Raw genomic sequence first — 10,028 nt, 5'->3', positions numbered from 1 at the left:
AAAGTTGACACTTACTCCCTTCAAACTAGGAGCCGCTGTTACCGAGTGGAGCAGCGCAGGGCACTAACCACAAGGTACATCTATTAACAGTGTAGGGCCAGGGAAAAAATTCAGGCCCTGTGAAATGGATTGATCTTATCAGCCTGTACAGTACAAATACAAGCATGGAAAAAATTACTGGTTCAGCTCTTGAACCACATGACCTGAGGTAACCGTATTTTTTTCAGTGCAGTTGTACTGATTTATGTAGTGCAGGATATGTTCTTAGTAGTTTAAAAATGTTTTCCAGCTTTGGACAGACTGGAAATCTAATTCAGCAACTGTAAGTTGTTTCTGGCATTCGGGTTTGCTGCTGCCACCTCTGAACTAGAGAGGAACATACCATAAGAAGTGCCTCTTTTCTACCTGTAGCTCTGAGAATGTGACCGAGCTGACAAGATTTTTCCAGAAATTAAGTAATCTATCCATAGCAAAAGTCACGAATCTAAGCCTGAGATGCTAAGAGAAGTAAACTTTGGGAAAAGCAAGCATCAAAACAAGGGAAAACATGTATTTCACAAGAACATCCTCAAATAATTAATAAGGTACCCGTGCTTCACACAGGTCAGACTCCTGTTTAAGCAAGGAGACCTTTAGCCATCTACTGCAGTTACATAGTAGTCAAACTCATGAAAGTAACAAAACTATTGAAATTTTATTGGCAAAAATCAAGTTGAAGGTGACCTATGTAATCCAGCAGAAGCAAACTTCAGTTTAGCTTATCAAAGTACTTCAGTTTTCCAGCTGGATCTGGAATTATCTGTGCAAGAAAGAAAATGAAAATGTTAGTCTGAAAACAAAACCACACAAACGCAACAAACTAGAAAACCAGAACAGCATTGTATTTCAGAATATGATGCTGAGCCAACCCACAAAGCAACACCAAAGGGTAATTTATCAGTTGACTTGATACTATGTTACCATTTAAGAGTAGCAGAAAGATTTCATTAAGTGGGGGAAGAGAGAGTGCAGCCTACCAAAGGAAGAATTTTGACAGTTGGGAGCACATACTTAATGTTGCTGGCCCCAAAAGCAAGATACTTTAATAAATTAATGTCTGTAATTAAGTCTTAAAATTTACTTACAGTTCTTCCCTTGGCCACCACACTCTCATGGCTTCCTCTGGTTTGATCTAATTAAATCAAACACATTTAGAAGGTGTGGCTATATCTTCAAGAAAGTCTTTTTGAACTACTTTGCTACTTAAATTACCTGCATCTTTTGCACAGAGGAGAAAGAGAATGCTTATGTATTGGTTTAGATCTTTAAATTGGTAGGACCGGAGCTGTTAATCTCAACATTGTAAGACTGTCTTTTAGAAAATATGTCAATATGTCGTATTATTTAGGTAACCTATGGAGAACTTTGCAGTGCCAAAATGTATCTATTAGGCCAGCCAGCCCTCTTTTTATTTTACAGTCTTAATATCCAGCTTCCCTCACTAAGACACTCTCCTGCTGGCTTGAAAGAGGTGACTCCTAGCCTCCAGTCAGCCTGGGAAGTTTTCACATCCAACAAAGAAACATGGGTTTAACATTCCACTGTCTTTACTATTAATTACAAAGCTCACTGTGCTTAGAGGCTGCTGGGACCTGTGTTTTGTTGAGCCAGCTCTTAAACAAACACCACCCTGTCATCACCAGCTGGTTGAGGAGAAAGGCACATGCTCAAACAAATGCCAGTGATCTCATCTGGACCAGGCGGCTCAGGCTCTAGTGAACGTTTCATTATTCTGCTCAGGCTCCATCCGAGCCCAGAGAACACAAACAAGTTCAGTGGGTGTTTATCTGACCCCTGGCTCTGCTGCTGGGAGTCACATGTTGTAACAAAGGAGGAAGAGCTATCGGGCAGCAAAGGAGTGCTCTCTGCTGGAGTTCTGATGGTGGCACCACTGCCTTGTCAGGCGCTACAGCAGCCTGGGAACTTGTACCTTATTTTTTTGGGTAGTGCCTAGGATCCACAGGAAGACTGGACAGAGCCACGAATTTATATGGACAAGTAGCCAAGAAGATAGGACAGACTCAAGAGTTTCCAACTTCCTCTCATCAGGTGTTAACAGGAAAAAAGGTTCTTGATCGTGAACTCATTGCTGCTCAAGAGAGTTTTGTTCATACACAGGGAATTTGAAACAACTGGAATATGTCTAGTGTGAGGGAAGCGAGCTCCTAATGAAATGGGTGGTAATCCAAAAGCTGCAACTATAACAATATGTTCTTACTCATCTCACTGAAAGTTGCAAAGATTTTGGATTTGGCTTTAGTAGAAAGGATAACAGAGTGTTTTTTCAGTAGTACGTGCATTTAAATATAAACAGTGACTTACTGTTTCACTGCCGGGCTTCCAACCAGCAGGGCAAACTGGAAAAATAAAAGGACAAAGTTAGTAAAAGCATTTTTACAAACAGTTACTTTTGTAAACTTAATATTCTCTTTCTGCACTTGAAGTAAACCAGCACACAAGTGCCACACATAAATATCTGCAACTACTAAATACACAGTCTTCTTTATACATGGTATGGTGTCATAACATTTTATACCTGAAACCACCTACCACTTCTGTTAACTGGAAACTGCGTCTCTCTGGCTGGATGTCTATGCCTTGGTTTAATTCCTGTAACCTCCTAGACAAGGTACTGGCACAGCAGTATCTAAGAATGAATGCCTATTCTAGTAGAAACAAAAGTTTCATGATAAAATTTAGGTGGCTACACAGAGACCTATCTTTCTTTCTTTAAAACCAATGCTAGGGGAAGTTTTCTAGCAAAGAAATCAGTTCAAAAATTCCACAAGAGATGGAGAGACTTTTATTTGAAGCCTTGCTCAGGAATAAAGGGATTATAGCGTGTGCTTCACACACAGCCTGGCTGAGTGCCCTCTGATCACCTGCACAGTTGCACACCCTGGAGTGAAGCTCCTGTCTATTCAGAGCTCTCCCTCTGAGGCTTTGCCCAATGAGTTATGTCATATTGCACTGCTCTAAAGCACGCTGTCAGACAAAACACCACAAACCCAGTTAGGAATTGTGGAGAACTATTCTTCTGTTCTGTGCACAGAATCCAATAAGGCACCTAGGGAGGCTCTCCTCACCATTCTTGCAAAAGCTGGTGAGGTTCTACCTACAGCTGGAAGGAAATGTGGTACCCTGGAAACACGCTGCAGATCAACGTTCTGTAAGACAGCTTTGTAACTAAGTAAGAGGCTAAATTTCCTTAGTTAAAAGTGCAGAGCCTAAGTACTAGCATTTATCTTTTCAAATCTGTACAGCGAAGCATAATAATGATTTGTACCTTCAGATAAAGGTACCTTCAAATGCCAGGTGCAACTTAGTTGAACGGGAAGTTAAGCTGCTGAAGATGTATATTAATACTTAAAAAAAAAAATCTTTAAATAAACAGGTGTGTTTATTTAAACACATAATTTAAAGAAAATTGAAAGAACTGTTAAAAGTTCACCCTATGCTTGAACTGGGGGAATATGAATTCTTGAGACACAGTAATGATCTGAATCCAGTGAAAGCTTCGTCAGGGGGAGATGATCACATAGCACTTGTGAAAAAACCACATGTAATGGTGATCTAACTCTCACAGTATCCCCATGTATCTTGACATGAAACACTCTCAGTTACTTGTCACAGGTCCCCAGTGAATGACACGGAATGAGGATGGCCTGCATCTCAATTATTTTAGTATGCCAAAACACACTAAAATATTTGGCCTGATTCTTCAAGGCCTCATATTTTGTACAGAGTTAGGCTTGTGACAGATGGTACATAATGCCTTAATTATGACTAAAGAATGCTTTATCTCTGCATTCTCACGGATCTCAAACAAAATGTGAATTACTACACTAGAAACAACCTACAGAGGTACCAGGACCACAGAGTTGTGTAGCAGGGCAATCAAACCACTTCATTCACTGCATGAGGCCAGTCTCTAATGCTACTGAGCACCTTTCTTCCAAATAGCTACAAATACAGCTTCCAGTCTAAGTAAAGCAATCTTCAAAATGAAATATTTAAAACATTTAAAAGAGCACCTTCTCCATGTTTGTCAGTGTACTGGAATGCTTGTACTAAACGAAGCGTTTCATCCACCGATCTCCCGACAGGAAGGTCATTCATGGTGATCTGTCGAAGGATCCTCTTATCGTCGATGATGAAAAGGCCTCTGTGAAAACATTTTTGTGTGTGTGTGTGTTAGGAAACAGAACCAATTACAGCATTGTGTTAACACACTATTCTATGTCTGCTGGATGGGAGGGATTCTATCTCTGCAGAGATTCTGGTGTTTGCCCTGCCCTAGGTTTCTGCTGATGACAGTTAAACAGGATATTAACCGCCACCACTCTTCTGCCTCATTATGACTATCTTTTTGTGTTCCCCAATATTTATTTTGTCTCTTGGCATGAATCCCCAAGCAAAAACTGCTCTCAAAAACATTTCAAATGCTTCTTTAGATATAAAGCACTACCCCAGAAAAAAAAAAAAAAGAAAAAAGAAAAAAGAAAAGAACTGTAACTAAGTGAAATACCTAAGTGTATGCCCTTGATCTTCCAGATATACTCCATAATCCTTTGAAATTTGGTGTGTCAAATCTGAAAGAAGTGGAATCTTCATAGGTCCCAGTCCTCCTTGTTTTCGAGGAGTATTAATCCTTTGAAAGAAATGAGAATAGATGTCATAGAGACTATATTCCCTACACAAAGGCAGAAGTCACAAACCAGAAGAGCATGGACAGAAGGATTTAGTGCGACTATTTTTTTCGTTCCGCACACAAGGGAGATAAATGCTATTTATGGTTTGAGCAAAACGTTCAGTAGATCTTTTGCAGCTTCTGGCCACAGCTATTAATAATGACCTCTTTCTTATCAATCTTACTTGTTTTATACCAATGTGCTCATGAAGTGAGCACAGTGTGATGCATTTACAGATACTTGCATCCCTATCTCTTTTTTTTTCCTCTTTTTTAATTTATTTGTATTATTTTTTGGACTGAGACATGATATTTTTCAAGCAATACATATTAAACGAGCTTCAAAGATAAAGGTACTTCCATGCACTAGGGTTAAAAATTTTTACCACTGAAAAATATTTTAAACATTTGTATCAATAGCATCACCATTTTACACATTATGATACACCTTCATAGGCTAAAAATCTGGGGATACAGTTCTGCAGCCAAGATAGACCCATGAATAATGTTTAGTGAAAGACAAGGATAAGATACATACCACGCTAAGTGAGTGAACTTTGAGTCCACAGAACATGCTACTACTTCGGTATTTATTGCTCTGAATTCTTCAATTCTGTCACTGAAGGCGATTATCTCAGTTGGACATACAAATGTACTAGAAAATTTAAAACAAGGTAAAGTCAAAATTTCATGAAACAACCAGCAAGTTCTGTTTAACGTAAAATTGTGGATTTATCACAAATGATTGCAGCTTTACTTATTTTTTATTCCTTCTTCAAGTACTTAACCGAAATGCTGCCTGACAAGTATTCCAGCCTCAGACTCTAGCTTAGTTAGGAAACATTTATTATTGAAGATTATAAACCTACAGTTAGATTACAGTCTGGATACAACTGTTTTTACAGTTACTTTCTTTTGGATTTTACAAATATTTAGTGGCTGAATTTAAGCAAAATATGCCATTTTTTCATCAGAGAAACATACTATAATTTGTTGTTACCATGCACATCTACAAATTTTAACTATTTTGACTTGAACTTTTTCTATGACAGAATAAATAAAGTGGTAGAGATCACAATTTCTATAGTGCTGAAGCTAAAGGCCAAGAGCAACGCTGTTTCCTTTATAATGTTGAGGTAGTTATGCATCTCTGTCCTCTTCATTTTGTGGGAAAGAATGGGATTGGTAGAAAGCAGAGATGCTTTCACTCAAGCAATAAAGTTACTTCATTCCAAATAAAGGAAGGTAATGGGAAGTGTTCTTAGGATGTTATGGGATGAGCTTAAAGGGAAAATGCCATCTCTTAGATACACTACAGACACTCTAGAAAATATAGAAGGAATGCTGTCTTGTTTGCCAAAGCAATTTACAGCATGATACAGAAAATAAAGGTTGCCTGACGGGGTACCACACACTGAAAGATATTTTTTTCTGTGGGGGCACAAATTAGTGGACACACTTGTTAGGACAAGAACTGTGTTACAATTTTACCAATGCATGATGAAAACAAAAGTGCAAAGAATACATTTTCTTCTGTTCTCCTTTCTTCTCCTCCAAACCCTTACCAAACAAAAGATCAAGACCTCAAAAAAAGAGAAAAATTAATGAATTACGAGTCTAGTGTAGCTGCACTCAGTCTCGGTACGCTTACAGTGGTCTTACTTACAAGTCAAGTGGGTAGAAGAAGAAGACAAGGTATTTTCCTTCATAATCTGTTAATTTCAGCTCTTTAAACTCTCCATTAATGACTGCTGTTCCCTCCCAGTAAGGTGCTGGCTTGGAGACTGAAAGACAAAGGACGTCCAATTAACAGTCAGAATACAAAGCATGTGTTCAAACAAAGCTGTTCATTAGCTAGCTGCTGTGCAAGGACAACTGTTCTTTCTGTTGCCTGAAAAGCAACCTACTGCAGTTAAAAAAATGAGGGTTTTTTACCACTTTTAAAAGTTCACAGCTGGCAGAGGTTTCAGGATGATGAAGAAACGCAGGTTTCAGTACACATGGAAAGTAAATAATTTGACCAACTTGTGCTTATACATGAGCCCTCTGGATTGCTGATAATCGAGGCCACACAAACCTTATCTGGGCACACTGAACAGACCACGTGTGCGCTGCCAGCTCATGGCAGAACATCTGTTAGACTAAAGGAGAAGCTGTGTAAAGTTTCAGGAACTCTCACTATCCTGTTACGAGTAGCTGTTGTGAACCAGAAGCTTAAAATGGTTCAAATTCATATGGTTACTTTTTAGGCATGAAAAAATACCTGCAATTTAAGTCCACAAAAAATACATGCTGCAATAGGTTTAGAGACAAATGCCTAAAAACGCAGTGCATATACATTAAATTACAACTCCTAAGCAAACTGTAACTTGAAGATAGTTGTGTTTTAAGAAAAAAAAACAATTGAATTGCATGAAATGTATTTACTATTCTTATCAAAAGGGATTAACTCTGAATTTAAAATATTAAAAATTATTCTATCAAATACTATTTTCATAGCAACGTGAATTTGGAGACAAATGATAGCATATGCTGCAGATACAAGGTGACCTGAATACACTTGTGATGTCAAGGACATTGACACACAGCTCCAGGAAATTAGGGAAATGCTGCAGAGAAAAATATATGGAATCTTAAATATTATCTGGATGATGACTGTGTTGTTGGGCTCTCCTTTTCTTAGGACAACCCACAGCTGCAGAGTATAGTAAGTAAGGATGTACAACAAGGACTGCAAAAAATAAATCATCAGATTGTGCCCCTGAGCAGGAAGGCAGTCTGCTTTGGTTTCACTTGATCTAACCCACAAGGGACACAGCAATACAAGTACAGAGAGTGGGGAGCTGTGACTGATAATTTCAGTTTAAATTTTTTGATGAAATGCTCTTCTTCTTCTCAAGACTTCTGCGGAGTTCTTTCTTATCAGATTTCAAGACTTAGACTTCTAATGTTTTTGCAGGTATGGGACTATTTTCAAGTGAAAGCAAGGATTAAGGATTATTTTGAGCTCTCCAAAATTTTTCAAGCATGTTGCTCTTCACAAAATAGTGACACCCCAATTCTAATCTCTTTACAGCAAGACTTTCTCTTCAAACGACCTTCAGATTAGGAGGGAGAATGAAAAGAAATATAATAAAATTACGTTGTGTCTTGACCCCTTTCTAAATTTCTGTTTGGCAGAGAAAACAGACTTAAAGCTGTATATTCTCACAGCGGAGATGGTTTCTACACGACTTCTCTCCGTTCTCTGGTTTCTACACGACCTCTCTCCGTTCTCTGCTCTGCAGAACAGGGCTTGAACAGCCACCCCACGACACCTCGCTGTAACTCCATTTAAAGATGCTCATGCCTAGGTCTGCTGTGAAGTATTTAAATCACAAGGCACAAAAAGCAAGGGATGAGCCAAGCCCCAGTACTAACTGGCAGACATTAGGAGAGGTGACCGCTCGGTTATTTCTAAGGGCAGCGCCAGCAGCACAGCACTCCTGGATGGCAGGGAAAGCGTCCCCCATTGCTCGGTCGCCGTCTCTGGGACTACAGCCCCCGGCTGACCGCCTGTGAAACGGCTGGCTGTTTACCACGGCAGAAAGGCGGGTCTGGAAGGGGGGCGCTGGGCCTGCCGAGCCCCCCCGGCCCGAGCCCGCTTTCCCGGAGGGAAGGTCCCCGGGAGCTGCTGCCGCCGCTTCCTTCGGCACACGCCCGACGGGGGCCCATGGCGGGCCGGGGGCTGCTCTCAGCAGCGGGGGTCCCGGGAGGGAGGGAGGGCCGCAAACCGGCCCTGCCGTGCGTTCGGCCTGACGTGGCGCCCCCCGCCGCTCTCCCCATCCGCGCCCGGGGAGGCCGCCGCCGCCCCCCGCCCGTTAACGGCCCCCGCAGCCACTAACGGCCCCACGGCCGCCGCCCCCCTCCTTCACCTCCCTCAGCGTGGCGCCAGCGGAGGCGCACTGCGGGCACCGCGTGAAGCAGGGAGCCCGCCCGGCATCATCTCCCGCCCGCCGCGGGGGCCTCGCCTCTCCTCTCCCCGCTCCCTCGGCAGCCGCAGCCGCAGCCCCAGCCCCGCCCGGCACCTACTCTTGGCCTGGCTGAGGTGGAGCGAGTGGTCGGAGACGGGCGGGCGAGCCGCCTCGCCCGGGTAGACCTGGCCTCCCGCATAGTAATGGCACTGCTCGTCCCCCCGCTGCCGCCGCGGCTCCTCCGCCGCCTCGCCTCCCAGCGCCGCCGCCGCCACCACCAGCAGCAGCAACAGCGCCGAGCGCCGGGCCCTCGCCCAGCCGCCCGCCTGCAGCCGCCGCGCCGCCTCCATGGCCCGCCGAGCGAGTGCACGTCCCCGCGGCGGAGGGGCGGCGGCGGGGAGGAGCTTGGCCGCTCCGCTCGCACAGGCTGCCGGCCGCACGGCCAGGCCCTCTCCGCCCCCCCGACCCGGGGCCGCTCGGCGCGGCGGCTGCCTGAGGAGAGGCGGGGGCCATGGGGCTGCCGCAGTGCTGCCCCGCCGGCGGGGAGAGGCCTGTGGGCTGCCCCCTTTCCCAGCCCCGGAGGAAAGGGTGAATTCTCATAGAATCGCACAATGGTTCGGGTTGGAAGGGGCCTTGAAGATCATCGAGTTCCAACCCCCCTGCCATGGGCAGGGACACCTTCCACTAGAGCAGGTTGCTCAAAGCCCCATCCAGCCTGGCCTTGAACACCTCCAGGGATGGGGCATCCACAGCTTCTCTGGGCAACCTGTTCCAGTGCCTCACCACCCTCACAGGAAAGAATTTCTTTCTGGTATCTAATCTAAATCTCCCCTCTTCCAGTTTAAAACCATTACTCCTTGTCCTGTCACTACACTTCCTGACAAAGAAGGCTCTCCTGTAGGCTCCCTTCAGATATTGGAGGGATCACGTACGTGTCTAGAGAAACAGAGACAAGAAGAATGTATGTGTGTGTTGGGAGAGGGATTGTGTGTGCTCCCGTGCACGTGGTCGCAGAAGGACACTGCCAATATGGGAGACTGGCTGCCTGGTATCTCTCCCGCCTGGCAGTGTGGGTTCTGTGGGCATTTCATCGCTCGGGGCCATACTTAGTGCCCCTTGTAGGTTCTGGCCTAATGAATACACAACATGTGAGAATGTGTACTTACTGCCTTAGGTCTCACTTCTTGAACTGCTGCCAGCTGGGCGGCTGTTTGCGGATGCACTCCGCGTAGTGCGTGCACGTGGTGGCTGCGTTAAGAGTGTGGTTAAACTGACATGAGACTACTATGTGCCTTTAATTCATAGAATCACAGAATGGTTTGAGTTGGAAGGGACCTTTAAAGGTC

General features: G+C 43.8%; 1 protein-coding gene across 2 annotated transcripts; it reads right to left on the bottom strand.

Annotated features, from left to right (window-relative positions):
* Positions 1 to 669: 669 nt before the first annotated feature.
* PRDX4 (peroxiredoxin 4) lies at positions 670 to 9,058 on the bottom strand. 2 transcript variants are annotated; one of them, XM_014960448.1, is made up of 8 exons: positions 8,801 to 9,054; positions 6,396 to 6,513; positions 5,268 to 5,384; positions 4,568 to 4,690; positions 4,074 to 4,204; positions 2,362 to 2,396; positions 1,125 to 1,171; positions 670 to 799 (listed from the first exon to the last, which is right to left on the bottom strand). In XM_014960448.1, the coding sequence occupies exons 1-8, from the start codon at positions 9,030 to 9,032 to the stop codon at positions 796 to 798; spliced, it is 807 nt and encodes a 268-aa protein (XP_014815934.1). In that variant the 5' UTR covers positions 9,033 to 9,054; the 3' UTR covers positions 670 to 795. The 2 variants fall into 2 exon arrangements, with proteins under 2 accessions (XP_014815934.1, XP_014815933.1); XM_014960447.1 differs by lacking the exon at positions 1,125 to 1,171 and having other exon boundaries at positions 8,801 to 9,058.
* Between the last annotated feature and the right edge of the window lie 970 nt (positions 9,059 to 10,028).

This window comes from Calidris pugnax, unplaced genomic scaffold, assembly GCF_001431845.1.
Source record: "Calidris pugnax isolate Ruff unplaced genomic scaffold, ASM143184v1 scaffold188, whole genome shotgun sequence".
Taxonomy (NCBI): Eukaryota; Metazoa; Chordata; class Aves; order Charadriiformes; family Scolopacidae; genus Calidris; species Calidris pugnax.
The sequence above is the reverse complement of the archived record's forward strand: the minus strand, read 5'-3'. Positions and strand labels throughout refer to the sequence as shown.